Source organism: Macaca fascicularis, chromosome 14, assembly GCF_037993035.2.
Source record: "Macaca fascicularis isolate 582-1 chromosome 14, T2T-MFA8v1.1".
Classification (NCBI taxonomy): domain Eukaryota; kingdom Metazoa; phylum Chordata; class Mammalia; order Primates; family Cercopithecidae; genus Macaca; species Macaca fascicularis.
In genome coordinates, this window is record NC_088388.1 from 127,591,911 (window position 1) to 127,612,596 (window position 20,686).

The 20,686-nt window shown below is 36.9% G+C and overlaps 1 protein-coding gene across 13 annotated transcripts in view; it reads right to left on the reverse strand.

The window, feature by feature from the left end:
- The window catches only part of ARHGAP32 (Rho GTPase activating protein 32), a 306,989-nt gene that overhangs the window by 104,089 nt on the left and 182,214 nt on the right, over positions 1-20,686 (reverse strand). For all 13 annotated transcript variants that reach the window (XM_045370763.2, XM_074015632.1, XM_045370762.2 and 10 more), the window contains 2 exons: positions 2,688-2,825; positions 673-765 (listed from right to left, as the gene is read on the reverse strand). In XM_045370763.2, coding sequence (XP_045226698.2) covers positions 673-765; positions 2,688-2,825 — 231 coding nt within the window. The remainder of the gene's footprint in view (positions 1-672; positions 766-2,687; positions 2,826-20,686) is intronic.

The window sequence follows — 20,686 nt, forward strand, 5'->3', positions numbered from 1 at the left end:
GTAGTTAAAATATGCTAGTCATTGTGCTGTGCCTATAACATATATGGTTTAATTTAATCCTCACAACTCTAAAAAATACTTATCATCATTTAAAGGTGAGGATGCTAAAGATGAAAGAGGCTATGTAATTTATAAGAGATTCAATAGTTTTTCCAAGATCTCAATGCAGGTTGGCCCATAGTTCCATATTCTTTCCACTTTCCATCTTGCATTCCCATTTTCCAGTGGGAGGAGAAAACAATATAACTCTACATATGCAAATTAAGAATAAATATGTAATCTATTTACTGAATAACGTTTCACTCAACAGTTACTCTTAAAGAGGACCCTTTAGGAAGTTGTCCCTTGCTCATAAATAACTGAAAAACATTTTCAATTACTAAGTCAACTAAAAAAAAGTACTGAATATATACATTAGTATATTAAACACCAAAACAACAGGTATCATTGATATTCATAAAATATATTAAGATTAGTTTCTAAGATTATCAAAGAAAGATTTGAGATGAACAAATATTTCCTATATCACATATCTATCCTCCCAGATGATGAGAATACACTCCATTTCTTTGATTCCTGAAGCTCAATAGATATCAAAATTATGTTAATATCAAATTTCTTAAGTAGATAATTTAAATATACATTTTTCACGAAAAGTGAATTAGGAAATACCTCCATCCAGGTAAGGGCGGGCCCACAGTTGATCTTGTTGCCAGCGATAGCTGAAAGGCGTGACAGGTAAGCCATAAGCATCTGAGTGACCGACTGAAAAGAAAAAGATTCAGTGTAACTCTGAGGAAAGATACTATGCTCTCTGGCAGAGAAAACTGATGGTTTCTGGAAGAAAAAAATCTATAGATCTTTAGGCATTTTAATAGTTACAGAGGATTCTTCACAGAAACTTACCAGTAGCACTATGGGCACTTAATAGCAACTCAGCCCCGTCTCATGCAGAGCTTCAACTTCTAGCCCCTTATCAGCGATCGTACTACTCCATGGTTTCTAATTTCATCACTTTCTATTTCTGTACTGAATATGCAAAAAGATAACTATAGCAGATCCATATTTGGCTTTTCTGCCTAGATTTCCCCTACTACTCGGAAACCCTTTTCCCCAAGACCCACTGTCATCTTCCATGCATGTGGCTGTGGCAGGAGCAGCCACGTTCATATGTGATCCTACAGTTTTCCCCTACTCCTTAGAAACACTTTTGCCCAAGACCCACTGTCATCTTCCATGCACGTGGCTGTGGCCGGAGCAGCCATGTTCATACGTGATCCTACACCACGGTTCAGCTGACTGGTCCAGGAATATGCCCCAATATTAGCTGGACCAATCAAGAGTTAATCCAGGAATTAGGACACAGATTCTAGCTCAGTCTGGCTGCTCCCTTAAAAGGGGATAAAAACCTGGGACCTCTTGGTGGTGGCCATGTTTTAGGATAATCTGAGAGAAAAAAATGCAATAGTAAAAAAATGAAATGAAGCAGAAATGAGAAATGCAGATAAAGGGACTTTTAGACTTTCTATGGTACAAAGAGATCCGTGTTTTAAGACACTCCTGAGACCCTGCTGCAGTGTCCGTTATATTTTAACACTTAATGAACCCACTAAATCTCAGAACATTGCTTTATTTAGATCTGGTGGGGGGAGTGGTTTACACCAATTTTTAATTATTTCCTTGCATCCACTCTCTCCTCCTATAACTCCCATCAGCAGAAACCTCTCTGGACCTATTCTCCATGACTCCCAACTGTTCTCTCACAACTTGTTAACTTTCTGTCCCTTCCAGGGGTTGTATTCTTATTATAAATGACTTGGTTTGATCACTCAACTCCCTGACTTTCTCTTCAGCTGGGTACATTCTGCATGGAGTTCAGTCATTCAGGTCTGCTCTTATTAAAATTAATGTAAATGATCCTATATTCGTTTACTACATCTCTGATTTTATTTATTTAAATCCATTTCATGGATGTGACAGCTTCATTTTCTCTCAGAGGATAGTAATCATCCTTCGAAAAGCCTTGTTTGTACCTCTCGGTTATTTTATTTCTTCAGTTTCTATGTGTAAACTTTCTAGTCTCCTTATGCTTTGCAGTCATGCTGCACTTACATGTTTAGGCTATATTTACTCTTCCCCATAAACCTTATCCCATCTGCTTTTAAAGATTCCTCACAATTTTTGATTCCCTGATGGTACTTTTGGTTTAATGATGCTATAAAGAACCTCTGTTTAGAAATCTTTTATGTTTTTACTAGACATTTTTTGCAGGGGTGAAAGTAGGTGCATATACCCAGCATGCTGTCATAAACTACTCAAACAACACTGTTTTAATATGGATTTCTTTGATCATGAAAGGCAACGTTTTCCATATTTTTGCTTCCATTTTTATGTGCTCTCTGGAGAATGATTTGCTCATGTATATTGCTTGTTTATATATTATGAGTTGTTTTCCCTTATAAAATTATGCACTGAACCTTCTCTTATTCTAAACATTATTATTTAACATAATTCTAAACATTATATTTAACATTACTAACTTTTCAGTTATGAAACAGGCAAGTAGTCCCAGGAGTCATCCTGAGTGTTCAATATAAGCTTTTGTTTAGTATACAGACAAAAATTTCTGCAAACTCAAATACAGTGATTACCTCTGTACTAAATGTACTGAAGTACTAAATGCTTACCTCTGGACTGTCCTTCAGGGTGTCAGAACGGGGAAGCTCTGAGAGCTGGGAAAACCTTCGGTCATAAATACATAGATGAAGATGTTTATCAAGTACCCGAAAATCTTCATAACTTCTTTTAACGATCCAACTTTTTCCCTATTGGTAGAAAAAAGAAACTCATATAATTCATCTCTATTGGGAAATACTTAAGAATCAGGCCTTATTCTATAATGTTATTTTATTCATGAGATTTTATATTTTCTAATGAGAAGTTTCTATTAACTTGATAGTTAATAGCTAAAACTGCGAAACACTCTAATGAGTTATATTACATTAAAAAGCCAATAATGGAAAATAAGACAGAACTCTCCACCAACCCTGTTCCTGCTGCTGGTCAAAATCCACTGCCTCACTTTCAGAACAATAACTGCTAAATGGTTAAGATAACATGTGATCTTAAATCTACCAAAAAGAAAAATAAAAACATAAAATAACTTTGGGTAGGAGAATATTAACCAAAATTAAAGAAAAATAAAATCAGGTTTTTGATTTGTTACTACCAACATTTTCTGTGACTGAGATCGGAAATATACTCAAAAATCAAAACTAATGAAGTCTTCCTCTATAAACATTTGATATTCACATAGCATCTAGAAACCTCAGCTCTCCCTGCCTCTCAGGGCTTCTTCCCTTCTTTGCCCAATCTCACAAGCTCATTTTTAAAAATCACATTCCAAAAGGATACTTATTAGATACCATCTTCTAATCCTCTCTTGAATCTATCACTTCTTGTTCAGTCCCATAGCCCAAGCTTCAGTAAGGACCATCATCATTTCTTACCTGAAAGATTACTAATATGCTTTGCCTTTGAACTCCTCCCCTGCACACCCAACTACAAAATACAGAGTTTATCAGCTCACACTGCAACAGCAAGTCCTTCAAAAGCTCCTGTGGTAAGTAATGATGAGCACATCCCAACTGTATAGCATGTAGTTTTGCAATTTAATCTAATTTTACGCAGAGTCTTTCGGCTCATAAAAATCTGGAGGGTCTGAAAGAAAAAGCCTTCAGAGTAACCAGTTTCTCCATCTGCCCCAGACAACTGGAGTGGAAACAGAGGGTATCACCTCACGAGAGGGTGCTGATTTCTAATCACAAGTATATCAAAAACTAACATGATAAACTTGCATAATCCCACTTTGGGCTGTAATCCTCCATGGACATAGACAAAAAGCCATTACCAGCTCCCTCTTTCAGAGCGTTCTAAGAATGAAATAATAGATGTGGCTGAGACTTCTACACTTGACCTTGGCTGAAAGGCAGAGAAGCAATGTGACTGAGACTTTTGAAGAACAGTGTCCAGATCCATATTCTAAGAGATGCTAATTCACTAAGTCTGGAAAGGGATCCAGTTAGTTCTGATGATCAGCCTGAATTGAGGGCCACTGGTCTACAGGATTAAACGCAAGCTATCCCCACATATCCCAGCTTTTATCGTCTGGGCCCTGTCTATTTCCAGACTGATCTCACTGGCTACTCCTCCATGCCCTTTCTTGGCTTCCAGTTATATTGAATGATTTGCACGTATTCGATTCATGAGCTGAATGTTCATTTCCTTGCCTTCATGATTCTTTAAGTGCTGTTTGTTCTTCCTGTCATGTTAGCTGTTTCTCTGATGCTTTGCTCAAGCAAACTCCTTTATTTTCTCAGTTCTATCACTACCTTCTACCCAAAGCATTCCTGGGAACCGCCAAGTTATGATGTACAAGCAACATTTTATTTCAAATTTGCCAAACTGGTTTCCAAAGTGGTAACACCAATTTATTCACCCAACAGTAGTATATGAGTTCCCACTGCCCCCAAATCCTTGCAATTCCTGGCATCATCAGAATTTACAGTATGCTAATAAGACAGAGATGAAATGGTATCTTCTTTTAATTTACAATCCCTTGATTTTGAGTGAAGCATAGCATCTTTTCATTTGTTACTAAGATTTCTTTTTGTATGAATTGCCTATTACTACCAAAATCCTGTTCCTTTTCTCTATTACAATGACTTTTATGTGTTGACTTCTAGAAGATTTTTGTTTATTAATATATTGGAAAAATAATCTTTATAATTGACATGTATTGTAAAACACTGGATTCAAGTCTGAGACTGTCCCCTCAATTTACAGTACCTCATCAAAAAGAAGGAACATAAAACTTTATTTTCTTCTTTATGAATATAATCACAGATTAGGTAGTTTGCTGAAATTTTCACATAGATATGTGAAAGAACAAGTATGAAAATAAATATCCAATAAAATAATTTAAATTTTCATCTGAACAAGAAGGCCTTACAGCCATCACCCATAGTATTTCAAATTTATCCATTATATCTTCTGATTTGGGTTTGGCCTACAGTGTTTTTAAAACTGTATTTGAAAACATTTAGGTATAGCACAGCAAGCACAAGTTTGCCAATTCCATTACCACACCCAGCCATTTTCCTTAACTAACATTACCTGTATAGATGCTTAATGTATTTAGATTTACCAACTCCTGAAATAAATACATAGCTAATAGCTTGGCTCTAGGACCACAATGTCCCAATTGTGAATCCTGGTTATTTAAGAATTAAATCAAATAAATCAATGTAAAGTACTTAGTGGCAGGCAGATAGAAATAGCTCAATACATGCTAGCTATTACTACTGTTTATTAATTTGGAGAACTTATTCTGGGCTGAACCTACCAAAAGTAGAAAACAAGGTTTCCAAACAAATTCTCAGGATATTTAGAAGAACAAGCAAGCAGTCACCAATGCTCAACAACTCAAAAGACAAAAGAACATTCTTAACAATTACTTTTCAGCACATCGAGGTTTCACTCAGCTACAAGTCAATATATCTTTAGAGATCAAAGACTGTTTTCCATATTGGCTGAACCATCAGCTTTAGCTTTGGAGAATAAAATCTCAAATTTAACATTATCATGTTGAATAATTCAGCATGCCCTGGTGATCATTCATTTATGTTTTGTTTTTCTGCTCCATTTCACAAGAAGATGTAAAATTAAGCTTCAACTCCAAGCATGTGTACAATTATTCCATGGTATTAAAGGTGAGGAGAAATGACCTGCAATTTGGTAGGCTCACATTTATTACTCCTTTTGAAGAAGTGGTCAAGATCACTGAAATGTAGTCCTACATTTTTTGGTGCCTGGTGCTTGTAGAAGAGAAATTGGCTCTGCTTCTAATCCTTTTTCAGTCAACACTCTTTAGGAAATACAGAGTGCTCTGGTGTATTATAAGGTAATCTTCGCTAGTTGGAATATCATTTTCCCCTTGTCTTACATAATAGATTTCTAGAGCTACATAAGTGTGAAACAGAGGAAAGAGAGAAGAAAAAAAGAATGAGAATAGCAGCCAGTAATTGAGAATGCAGGATCTGAATTTATACTACCCTAGGCTACATGCTAGTCACTTGACCACAGATAACTATTCCACACAGTTTCCTCATCTGTAAAATGGGGAGGCTAATAGCACCCGGGGTTGTCAGAAGAATAAGTGAAACAATCCACGTAAGGTGCTTAACAGACTCCCCGGAAACCATTCATGAAATATCAGTTACCACTATTGGTATTTTTCTCACTGTTAAAGCTGTCTGGAATAAAAATAACTTTTGTATGCTATATTGCTCATGTATCTATCATGCATGGAGTGTAGCAGGCAAATATTAGTTTGGTTAAATTGTTAACACTAGAACAATGCCTCCACTAATAAAGATTGATTCTGAAAAAGGTGTTTAAATTTCCAAACTGATCGATTTGGGAGTTCTAAGATGACAGTACAATAATTGATAACAAGATTATAAATAACAGATTTGTATTTAAATTTATGTTGCAATGTCTTATACTTTCTTAGCATTAATTCCTAAAAATGTGACATTAGCAGAAGCTAGGTTAAGGGTAAATTGGATATTTCTGTACTACTTTTATAGCTTTTCTGTGAGTCTAAAATCATTGTAAAATGAAAAGTTAAAATAAATACACACAAAATTCCTAAAAATTGACAGGCTGTACCAATTTTTACTGCCTGGGTCTATTTCAATGCATCCTCACAAATACTAAAAATAATGACTTACAAATTTTCCAGTAGGTGAAAAACTGTATCTTCTCTTAGTTTGCCTTTTACTGACTTAATGAAGCTAAACACAATTTCATATTTCTCACTTTTATTTCTTCTTTTGTAAAAAAACTATTCATATTTTTGCCAACCTTTCTACTGAGTATATTGTATACTACTACAACTTATAACATCAAACTACAGTATAACTGTATGTTTAATCAAATTATTTGATGGAACTATTAGCCTTTTGAGAGCTGTAACAGTGAGTTACAGTCAAGAAAATTCCTTGAATGTATACTGATGTTATTTATTAAATGGTTTAATACACAATATTGAATTTTCTGCTTAAAAGACCTCAAAAAGAAATTAGTCTTGAATGGGATTATATCAAAGTAAAAAGCTTCTGCACAGCAAAGAAAATGATTACCAGAGCAAAGAAAACCTCCACAGATCGGGAAAAAATACATCTTATAAGGGGTTAATATCTGAAATATATTTTAAAAATTCAAAGAATTCTACACAAAAAAACAACAACAAAAAAAACCCCAATTAACCAATGGGCAAAAGCACTGAACAGACATTTCTTAAAAGATAACATACAAATGGTCAACAGATATTATGAAAAAATGCTCAATATCACTAGTCATTAGGGAAGTACAAATTAATACCACAATGAGATATCATCTTGCATCTGTCAGAACGGCTATTATCAAAAAGACAAAAGATGGTAAGTGTTGGCAAAGCTGTAGAGAAAAGGAAACAAAGGAATCCCATACACTTTTGTTGGAAATATAAATTGGTACAGCCATTTTAGAAAACTATATGGAGGTTCCTCAAAAAACTAAAAATAGAATTACCATATGACTCAATAATCCCACATCTAGATATATATCCTGAGAACTTGAAATCAATATGTCAAAAAGATATCTGCTCTCCTTGGTTCACTGCAGCCTTATTTACAATAGCAAAGTTATGGAATCAACTTAAGTGTCCATCAATGGATCAGTAGATAAAAACAAATGTGGTATACATACACAATGGAATACTATTCAGCCTTAAAGAAAATCCTGTCATTTGCAACAACATTGATAAATCTGGAGGACATTATGCGCAGTAAAATAAGCCTGGCAAAGAAAGACAAATATCACATGGTCTCACATGTAGAATCTGAATCAACTAAATTCACAGAAGCAGAGTTGAATGGTGGTTACCATGGGCTGACAATGGGGAAAGTGAAGAGATGCTGGTCAAAAGGTACAAAGTTGTAGTTAGGAGGAGTAAGTAATAAATATTTAAGGGGGAAAAAATAAATAACTTCAGAATATGAATCACTAAAAAAAGAAATGTGCTGGTCTTATATTTGCTTCAGGTATTCTTCCAATAGAGGTATTTAAAAAATATTTTTAAAAGAGGTATGAAAATATATTGTTATACGTTTTTATTTGTTCTGCCAGCTCAACTTCTAGTTCATTTGGTTTTATGTTACCAAGTACCACATGGAAATGAGAGGTCATTCAAAAATACATTCCTGATACAGTTCCATTTCAGAAGTGATCAATGTCTGTCTAGTTACAAAGTAATCATTGGACTTCTGGTTACTGGTCTGCCATGTAAGGAGCTCAGAAGTCACCACTCCATCCTAACAAGTAAAAAGCTGAACAAAGTGAAAATCGACAGATCTTCCTTAAATCTGTCACAGAAGTGGGTCACAGAACAAATCACTATCCCCCTTCCAAATTAGAGGCAGACAGGTAAATATAAAGAATTGCAACTTACCCAGAGCAGAAATCCACAAGCAGAAACCTCTGTGGGAACAAGTGCTAGGGCAGAAAAACTTAACCTATAATTGATAAATTGCTAGAGGCTCAGGGATGACAAGTCTGAGCATTAAAAACTCTAGAACCCAGTCACTGGGGAGCCACACACTTTTGTGAGCTCTACTAGGTCCTCACAGTAAATATCTGAAAAAAATCTCCTTGTGCTCTTAAGAGGGAGAGGAGACAATAAACTTTTGAAACACACCCAAGTACTATGCTTTTAACAAAGTCTGCCCTCAGGAAAAACTCTTACCACAGCCTCATTTTCTGGAGTAAGAAGAAAATCCAGCTCCAGCTTCTTTGAGCTTTCCACTGGGGAGAAGGGGAATACTAAACTCCAGCCCGCTCCAGTCATCCTGTCCTACCTAAAGGTACAGGACGGAGGGTTGTGGACTGAGATTTACGTGTGAAGTTCACAGTTCAGAGGCACAGGCTCACAAAAAGACTGAGACCTAATCACAGGATTATAGAATGCTTCCCCCCTACACACACCTTACCATCACATTACTAACAGGCTATTTACTATACTTCTTTCACCCAGTACCTTATGTCCACCTTCAACAAAAAATAACAATGTGAACTAAAAGGAAAAAAACACCATTTAAAGAGACTGAATAAGCATCAGAAGAAGAGTCAAATATGGCAGGAATGTTGGAATTATCACACCAATAATTTAAAAGAACCACGATTAACCTGCTAATAGGTTTAAGGAAAAAGTAGGCAATATACAAGAACAGATGTAAGCAGAGAATTGGAAATTATAACAAAGAATAAAAAAGAAACGCTACAGATCAAAAACAGAAATGATGAATGTCTTTGATGGATTCATTAGTTGACTAGACACAACTGAGAAAAGAATTGGAGCTTGAGGATATCACAATAGAAACAATCAAAACTGAAATGCAAAGAGAAAAAAGACTGAAGAAAAGGAACAGAACATCTAGAAACAGTGGAAAAACTACAAAAGGCATGATACATACATATTGAGAATACCAGAAGGAGAAGAAATGGAGAAAGGAGCAAAACCAGTATTTCTAGAATAATGACTGAGACACCAAACCACCGGTCCTGGAAGCTCAGCTCAAAATATACAAAATATATATTTTGCATGGCCTCTCATTTCCATAAAACAGGATAAATTGCATCACCCTCCTCAAAACAACTTCAGAAAATCCAAGATACAGAAAATATCTTGCAAGAAGCTGGAAGGGTGTGGGGGAACACCTTTATAGAGGGTCAAAATCGGAATTACATAATATATTCTCAGAAACCACAGAAGAGAGTAGAGTAAATGTTTTACGTGTTAACAAAATAACCCCTACCCAGCAACCTAGAATTCTGTACTCTGCAAAATTATCCCTCAGAAGTGAAAGAGAAATAAAGCTTGTCAAATAAAAATTGAGAAAATTTGTGGCCAGCAGATCTGCTCTGTAAGAAATGTAAAAGAAGTTCTCTAAAGAAAAAGAAAATGATATAGATCAGAAACCTGTAGCTATATGAAGAATGGAAAAGTAACGGAGAAGAATAAGGGAAGGTAAAATACAACTTTGGTTCATTATTCTTAATTGATATAACAGATAGCAGTTTGTTCAAATAATAGCAACAACAATGTACTTGACTATGTATGTTTCACATATATATATGGGTACGGGGGTATGTGTATATGTATATGTTTATGTATGATTTCTATATGTAAAATGAATGACAGTAATAATACAAAGGACAGAGAGGAATTACAAATAATTTTTATTACAAGGCACCTGCACAATCCATGACGCAGTGTAATTATTTGAAAGTGAACTAGGATTAGTTATAATGTATACCACAACCTCTAGTGCAACTACTAAAAAAAAAAATTGTTTTTTCTTTTTTTTGAGATGGAGTCTCATTCTGTTACCCAGGCTGGGGTGCGGTGGCGTGATCTTGGCTCACTGCAACCTCCGCCTCCCAGGTTCAAGCGATTCTCCTGCCTCAGCCTCCCGAGTAGCTGGGACCACAAGCACATGCCACCACGTCTGGCTAATTTTTTGTATTTTTAGTAGAGACAGGGTTTTACCATGTTAGCCAGGATGGTCTCGATCTCCTGACCACATGATCTGTCTGCCTCAGCCTCCCAAAGTGCTGGGATTACAGGCATGAGCCACCACACCTGGCCTAAAAAAAATTTTTTTTAAATGTAATTGATATGCTAAGAAAGGAGAGAAAATGGAAACATATAAAATGCTCAATTAAAAACACAAAAAGAGAATAGATCATAAATGTTTTCACCACACACGCAAAAAAAGGTAACTGTGAGCTGATGGATATGTAACTTAGCTGCAGTAATCATTGCACAATGCATACACATATCAAAATATCACATTCTACCCCTTAAATATATGTAATTTTTATTTGACAATTATATATATACCACAATAAGTTGGGAAAAAAGACACAAAAAGGAGACAAAGTATGGAAAACAAAAATAGGGACAAAGAACAAAGGCAATAAATACAAACAATGACAGACAGATATTAATCCAACTATATCAATAATCACTTTAAACATCGTGGTCTAACATACCAATTAAAAGACGAATTGTCAGAGTGGATCAAAAACAGGACCCACCTGTCTAAAAGAAATCAACTTTAAAGATAAGACAGATTAAAATGATAAAGATATGCCATACTAATTTTTTAATTAAGAAAGCAAAAATAGCTATATTTACTTCAGTCAGAGCAGACTTCAGAGCAAAGAAAGTTATGAGGGATAAATAGGGGCACAGAGTAATGTCAAATGGATCAATACTCCAAGAAGAAATTAAACAATCTTTAATATTTATGTGCTTACAGACTATGAAAGTACTATGAGGCAAATACTGATTAAATTGCAAAGAGAAATAATTATAGTTGTAATTATTTAACACCCTCTATAAGAAATTATTTAACACCCCCCCATTAGAAATGAATAGAACCAGTCGGCGGAAAATCAGTAAGAAAATAGTTGACTTAACGGTACCATCAATCAACGGGATATAATTGATATTGATAGAATACCTTAACAGATTACACATGCTTCTGAGGCTCATATTGAACAGTCACTGTATCTTGGGGACCACATTCTGGGGCATAAAACATACCATAACGAGTTTTTAAAAAATAGAATTCAAAATATGTCTGCTCTCAGAGTGTCAGAGGAGTCTGAACCAGAAGGACTCATCTTGAAGAAGTGCTGGGTGAAATGAGGCTGAGACCTACTGAGCTGCATTCCGAGGAGGTTAGGCATTCTAAGTCACAGGATGAGACAGGAGGTCGGTACAAAATACAAGTCACAAAGACCTGGCTGATAAAACAGCATGCAGTAAAGATGCTGGCCAAAACCCGCCAAAACCGAGATCGTGATGCAAGTGACCTTTAGTCACCCTCACTGCTCATTATACACTAATTATAATATACTAGCATGCTAAAAGGCACCCCCACCAGCACCACAAGAGTTTACAAATGCAACAGCAACGTCAAGAAGTTACTCTATATGATCTAAAAATGAGACGAACCCTCAGTTCTGGGAACTACCTACCCCCTTCCTAGAAAACTCATGAATAATCCAACCCTTATTTAGCATACAATCAAGGAATAACATAAAAATAGCCAACGAGCAGCCCATGCTGTTGCTCTGCCTATGGAGCAGCCATTCTTTATTCCTTTATTTTCCTAATAAACTTGCTTTCATGTTATGGGCTCTCCCCAAATTCTTTCTTGTGCAAGATCCAAGAACCCTCTCTTGGGGTCTGGATCAGGACCTCTTTTCAGTACTGAGACCACAAGGAATTAAACTATTAGTCAATAATAGAAAAAATTTCCACAAGGAATTAAACTATTAGTCATTAATAGATAAAATAGTTGAAAAATACCAAAAAATTTGGAGATCAAATGACACACTTCTAAATAAAACACAGGTAAAGAAGAAATCTCAAGAGAAATTACTAAATATTTTGAGCCAAATAAAAACGAAAATACAACTTACCCAAATTTGTGGGAGGCAGTAAAAGCAGTGCTTAGAGAAAAATCTATAGCATTGAATGCACACATTAGAAAAGAACAGAGGAGAACAATGGTGGCTAGGAGGCAAGACTAACTTGCAATTCCCACTTGGACAGACAGAACAGCATGTGGAGACTCACATCATGAACTTTTGCTCCCAGAACCATCACAGGAACATACCAGGAAAACCAAAAGCATTCACAAACCCTTGGAAAAAAGCAGTTTGCTGCTGCAAACTCCATGAGACAGCCGAAAAACAGTGAGTGTCCAAAGTGTGAAATGGGGAAGTCTGCCTCTGAACATACCTCCTCACTGGGGAACCTGAAAATCCAGATCATGGAAGAAAGATTTAACCTTACCTAGAGCAGAAACAAACTTAGAGAGCTGAGTGAAATCTAAAAGTAGCAGCAGCAGCTGGAAGAGCCCTGTAGACACTTTACTGGGCACATCCTGGTCCCTAGGGAGGCCCAGGGAAGCCATTTCTGACTTTACCTCACAGGGGTTCTTTGGGAGAGCTGCCAGTGGAACTGGGGACAGACCACAGGAAAAAGGAAAATTCCAGCTCGATTTTGTAATAACGTTGACGAAGCACAAATTTTCCTGGGCAGAATCCAGGTTGGGTGGGGGAAGCAAACAGGAAGTACAGATAGGAGTACAGAAGACAAGGTAGATGGGGAGGGGTGAAGCCTGAAAGCCTTGAGTGTTTTCTCAGCAGGGAGGCTTGTAGCCTGGGGCAAGATTTCAGCCCTGCTCACCAGCTGCCTGGATATAAACTTGGCACTGTTGATGGGGGGCAGTGGGAGTAAGACTGGCCTTCCTGGCTGCATGGGAGCTGGATGAAATCCATCACTGCCAGCTTTCCCCAGCTTCCCTAGCGACCTGTATGATGCAGCGGAAGCGGTCATAATCCCCCTTAGATCATAACTCCAATGGCCGGAGAATCACACCCCATCCCCCAAAGCACCCGCAGCAACTCTCACCCAAGCTCAGACACGCCTAACCCTACCCCCGCCTGATGTCTTTCTCTACCTGCCCTGATAGCTGAAGACGAAAGACCTAACTCCATGGCCTCACCCTTCACCTGAAAAACCAAACTAGGGATCCAGGAGACCTTAGGCCCCTGAGGCCAAGCTTGTACCCCCTCTATACTACCACAGCTGATGCTCTTGAAAGCGCCACCGCCTGGTTGAAAGCAAACCAATTCAAGCCATTACGGCAACTCATTAAAACACTGCTCCAAGAAAGGAGAAAACGACAGCTAATTCCACAACCTGTAACATCCTGGCTAACTACAGGACCTGAATCTGTCCACGTGACAACTTCACTGCTAGCATAATGAGCATTCGAAAAACCCAGTACGCTAAACAGAACTACAACCAAGGACCCTCACAGAGCGCATTTCACTCCTCTGCTACCTCCACCGTGGCAGGTGCTGGCATCCACGGCTGAGAGACCTGAAGACGGATCACATCAGACACTCCCCAGCACCAGCCCGGAGCCTGGTAACTCCGCCAGGTGGCTAGATCCAGGAAAGCAATAACAATCACTGCAGTCCAGCTCTGAGGAAGCCCCATCCCTAGGGGAAGGGGGTGAGCACCACATCAAGAGAGCACTCTGTGGGACAAAAGAATCTGAACAGCAGACCTTGAAGCCAAGATCTTTCCTCTAACATAGTCCACCCAAATGAGAAGGAACCCGAAAAAACAACTCTGGTAAGATGACAAAACAAGGTTCTTTAACACCCCCTAAAAGATCACGTCAGCTCACCAGCAATGGATCCAAACAAAAACAAACTCTCTGAATTGCAAGAAAAATAATTCATAAGGTTAATTATTTATTTATTATTTTTTTTGAGACAGAGTCTCACTCTGTCACCCAGGCTGGAATGCAGTGGCACGTTCTCAGCTCACTGCAACCTCTGCCTCCCGGGTCCAGGCGATTCTCCCACCTCAGCCTCCCGAGTAGCTGGGATTACAGGCACACCACCACGCCTGGTTTTGTATTTTTAGTAGACAGAGTTTCACCATGTTGGCCAGGCTGGTCTCAAACTCCTAACCTCAGGTGATCTGTCCACCTCAGCCTCCCAACCTGCTAGGTTTAAAGGCGTGAGTCACTGTGCCCAGCCAGAAGGTTGATTACTAAGCTTCTCAAAGAGGCACCAGAGAAAGGTGAAACCAACTTAAAGAAATTTTAGAAATAATACAAGATATGGACAAAAAAATCCCCAGAGAAATAACATAATTAAAAAAAATCACAACTTCTGGAAGTGAAAGACACACTTAGAGAAATGCAAAATACACTGGAAAGTTTCAACAATAGATTCAAACAAGTAAAAGAAGGAACTTCAGAACTAAAAGACAAGGCTTTCAAATTAACCCAATCCAACAGAGACAAAGGAAAAAAATAATAACTGAACAAAGCCTTTAAGAAGTTTGGGATGATGTTAGATGACTAAACGTAACGTAATTAGTATTCCCAAGAAATGAGAGAAATCTAAAGGTTTGGAAAACATATTTGAGGGAACAGTCGAGGAAAACTTCCCTGGCCTTGCTTGAGATCGAGACATTCAAATACAAGAAGTTCAAAGAACACCCAGGAAATTCATCACAAAATGATCATCACCTAGGCCCACAGTCATCAGGGTTTCTACAGAAAAGAACCGTAGAGCTGTGAGGCAAAAAATTAACAGCAGATTTCTCAGCAAAAACCTTACAGGCTAGAAAGGATTGGAAGCCTCTCTTTAGCCTCCTGAAATAAAACAATTATCAGCCAAGATTTTGTACCCAGAAAAACTAAGCTTCATAAATGAAAGGAAAAAAAAGTCTTTTTCAGACAAACAAATGCTGAGAGAACTCACCACTACCAAGCTTGAACTACAAGAAATGCTTAAAGGAGTTCTAAATCTTAAAACAAAATTCCAAAATACACCAAAATAGAACCTCCTTAAAGCATAAATCTCACAGGGCCTATAAAACAGTAATATAATGAAAAACTAACAAATAAGGTATTCAGGCAAAAACTAGCATGAAGAATAGAATTGATATGTTGAATGTAAATGGCCTAAATGCTCCACCTAAAAGATTACAGAATATCAGAATGGGTAAGAATTCATCAACCAAGTATCTGCTGTCTTCAAGAGACTCACCTAAGTATAAGGACTCACATAAACTTAAGGTAAAGGGGTGGAAAAAGATATTCCATGCAAAGGGACACCAAAAGCAAGCGGGAGTAGCTATTCCTACATGAGACATAACAAACTTTAAAGAATGGTTTAAAAAGACAAAAAGGGACATTATATAATGATAAAAGGACTAGTCCAACAGGAAAATACCACAATCCTATATATATATATGCATGTAACACTAGAGCTCTCAAATTTGTAAAATAATAACTACTAGACCTAAGAAATGACACAGATGGCAACGCATTAAGAGTAGGGGGCTTCAATACTCTGCTGACAGCACTAAATAGGTCATCAAGACAGAAAGTCAACAATGAAATGACGGACTTAAACTATACCCTAGAACAAATGGACCTACCAGATACTTACAGAACATTCTACCCGACATCTGCAGAATCTACATTCTTTTCATGAGCACACGAACATCCTCCAAGACAGACCATACGATAGGCCACAAAACAAGTCTCAACAAATTTAAGAAAACTGAAATTATAACATGTACTCTCTCAGACCACAGTGGAATAAAATTGGAAATCAACTCCAAAAGGAACCCTCAAAACTACGCAAATACATGGAAATTAAATAATCTGCTCCCGAATGATTGTTGGGTCAACAATGAAATTAAGATGGAAATCTAAAAATTCTTTGAACTGAACGATAACAGAGACACAACCTATCAAAACTTTTTGGATACAGCACTAGTGGTGCTAAGAGGAAAGTTCATGGCATTAAATGCCTACATCAAAAAAGTCTGAAAGAGCACAAATAGATAACTAAGGTCACACCTCAAGGAACTACAGAAACAAGAACAAACCAAACCCAAACCCAGCAGAAGAAAAGAAATAACCAAGATCAGAGCAGAACTAAATGAAATTGAAACAAGAAAAAAAATGGAAAAGAAAAAGAAAAGAAAAAACTGGCTCTTTGAAAAGACAAATAAAATCACTAGACCATTAGCAGGATCAACCAAGAAAAGAAATGAGAAGATAAAACTAAGCTGAATTAGAAATAAAATGGGAGCTATTACAACTAATACCACATAAATAAAAAGATCATGCAAAGATACTATGAAGAATTTTATGTGCACAAACTAGAAAACCTAGAGGAGATGGATAAATCCCTGGAAATATACTATACAACCCTCCGAGAGTAAACCAGGAATAAATGGAAACTCTGAACATAACAATAACAAGCAGCAATACTCAAATGGTAACAAAAAAAAACTGCCAACAAAAAAAAAAGTGCAGGACCAGGTGGATTCACAGCTGAATTCTATTAGACATTCAAAGAACTGGTACCAATCCTAATCACACTATTCCAAAAGATAGAGAAAGAGAGAATCCTCCCTAAATCATTCTATGAGGCCAGTATCACTCTAATACCAAAACTAGGAAAGGATATAACAACAACAACAACAACAAAAACTACAGACCAATATCCCTGAAGAACAGATGTAAAAATCCTCAACAAAATACTAGCTAACTGAATCCAAGAGAGGATCAAAAAGATAATACACCATGATAAAGTGGGTTTCATACCAGAAATGCAGGGGTGGTTTAACATACCCAAGTCAATAAATGTAATACACAACATAAACATAAAAACAAAAGTCACACAATCATCTCAATAGGCACAGAAAAAACATTTGACAAAATCCAGCACTGCTTTATGATTAAAACCCTCAGGAAATGGAAGGGACATACCTTATAAAACCCATCTATGGCAAACCCGCAGCAAACATTACGCTGAACAAAAGTTGAAAGTATTCCCCCGAGAACTGGAACAAGACAAGGATGCCTCCTTTCACCATTTCTTTTCACATAGTACTGGAAGTCCTAACTAGAACAATCAGATAAGAGAATGAAATAAAGGGCATTCAGACTGGTAAACAGGAAGTCAAACTGTCACTGTTCACCAATGATATGACTGTATACCTAGAAAACCCTAAAGACTCATCCAAAAAGCTCTGAGATGTGCTAAATGAATTCAGTAAAGTTTCAGGATACAAAGTCAATGTATACAAATCAATAGCACTGCTATACACCAATAGCAACCAAACTGAGAATCCAAATCAAGAATTCATCCCCTTTTACAATAGCTGCAAAAAAATAAATAAATAAAATACTCAGGGATACACCTAACCAAGGAGGTGAAAAATCTCTACGAGAAAAACTACAAAACACTGCCAAAAGAAATCACTGATGACACACACAAATGGAGACACATCCCATGCTCATGGGTGGAATCAATATTGTGAAAATGACCATACTGCCAAAAGCAATCCACAGATTCAATGCAATTCCCATCAAAACACGATGATCATTTCTCACAGAACTAGGAAAAAAAATCCTAAAATTCAGATGGAACCACAAAAGAGCCTACATAGTCAAAGCAAGACTAAGCAAAATGAACAAAGCCGGAGGTACCACATTACCCAAATTCAAACTACACTAAAAGGCCACAGTCACCAAAACATCATAGTACTGGTATAAAAACAGGCACACAGACCAACGGAACAGAGAACCCAGAAGTAAAGCCAAATACAGCAAACTGATCTTTGACAAAGCAAATAAAAACATAAAGTGGGGAAAGGACACCCTATTCAACAAAATGGTGGTGGGATAATTGGCAAGTCACATGCAGAAGAATGAAACTGGATCCTCATCTCTCACCTTATACAAACATCAACTCGAAATGAATCAAAGACTAAAATCTAAGACCTGACGCCACCAAAATTCCAGATGATAACATTGGAAAAATTCTTCTAGACATTGGCTTAGGCAAAGACTTCATGACCAAGAACCCAAAAGCAAATGAAACAAAAACAAAGATAAATAGATGAGACTTAATTAAACTAAAAATCTTCTGCAGAGTATATAAACAACCCACAGAGTGAGACAAAATCTTCACAAACTATGCATCAGACAAAGGACTGACATCCAGAATCTACGAGGAACCCAAATAAATCAGCAAGACAAAACAACAACAAATAATTCCACCACAAAGTGTGCTAAGGGCATAAACAGTTATCAAAGGAAGATATACAAATGGCCAACAAACATGAAAAAATGCTCAACATCACTAAATATCAGGGAAATGCACATGAAAACCACAGTGTGATACCTCCTTACTTCTGCAAGAATGGCCATAATTTAAAAATAAAAAAATAACAGATGTTGGCATTGATGTGGTAAAAAGGAAAAACTGGTGAGAACATAAACTAGTACAACCACTATGGAAAACAGTGTGGACATTCCTTAAAGAATTAAAAGTAGATCTACCTTTTGATCCAACAATCCCACTACTGGGTATCCACTCAGAAGAAAATAAGTCATTATAAGACACTTGCCCACACATGTTTATAGCAGCACAATTCGCAACGGCAAAAACTGGAAGCAGCCCAAATGCCCATCTATCAATGAGTGGATAAAGAAAATGTGGTATACCAAGCAATAATACTCAGCCATAAAATGGAACAAAATAATGGCATTCACAGCAACCTGGATGGAGTTGAAGACCATTATTCTAAGTGAAATAACTCAGGAACGGAAAACCAAACATTGTATGTTTGTACAATGTGGGGAGCTAAACTATGAGGACACAAAGGCGTGAGAATGATACAATGGACTTTGGGGACTCGGCAGGGGGATGATGGGAAGAAGGTGAGGGATAAAAGACTACACATTGTGCACAGTGTACAATGCTCAGGTGATGCTGCACCAAAATCTCAGAAATCACCACTAAAGAACTTATCTATATAATCAAACACCACCTCTTCCCCAAAAAGCTATTGAAATAAAAAAGAAAAGAAGAAACATCTAATAACAGTAATCTAAGTTTTGCCTTAGGTAACTAGAGAAAGAAGAGCATATTAAATCCAAAGTAAAGAGAAGAAGAAAATACTAAAAACTAGAGTAGAAATCAACAAAACTGAAAAAAGAAAATTACCAAAACCATAAGTTAATTGCTTGAAAATATCAATAAAACTGAGAAGCTTCTAGCCAGACTAACTTAAAAAAAAGAGAGAAATACACAAATTACTAACATTAGATATCAATGAGGACCATCACTACAGATCACATGGACATTAAAAGGATAATAACAAATATTAGGAACAACTCTATCCCTGCAAATTTGTAACACAGATGAAACTGGCCAATTTTTAAGAAGCTACATCCACCAAAACTCACGAAGAAACAAATATAGGCCTTTAAGAAATCTAATTAACAGTTAATAGCTTGGCAAAACAGACACCAATAAGCCCAGATGTACTCACTGGTAAATTTTATCAAACATTTAAGAAAGAAATTATAGCAAGCCTCTACATCTCTTCCAGAAGACAGATACAGAGAGAAGTGCCTAACTTCTGGGAGGCCAACATTTTCCTAAGACCAAAACCAGACAAAGACATTCTAAGACAAAAAAAAAAAAAAAAAAACCCACTACAGACAAGTATCTCTCATGAACACATATGCAAAAATCCTCAAGTATTGGCAACTATAATCCAACAACATATAAAAACAATTATACACCGCTACCAAGTGAGATTTATCCCAGGTATGCAAGGCTGGTTCAACATTTGAAAATCAACTAATGTAATCCATCACATAAACAGGCTAAAGAAGAATACAAATCACACAATTTCACCAATAAATGCAGAAAAGTATTTAAGAAAATCCATCACCCATTCATAAAAAACTCTCAGCAAACCAGAAATAAAGAGAACTTCCATAACTTGAGAAAGAGCATCTACAAAAAACCTACAGCTAACATCATACTTAATGGTGACTGAAACTCTCCCGCCTGGATCAAAAACAAAGCAATGATGTTCCATAATCAATTATTTTCAAAACAGTGCCAGAATTCCTAGCTAAAACAATAAGAAAAGGAA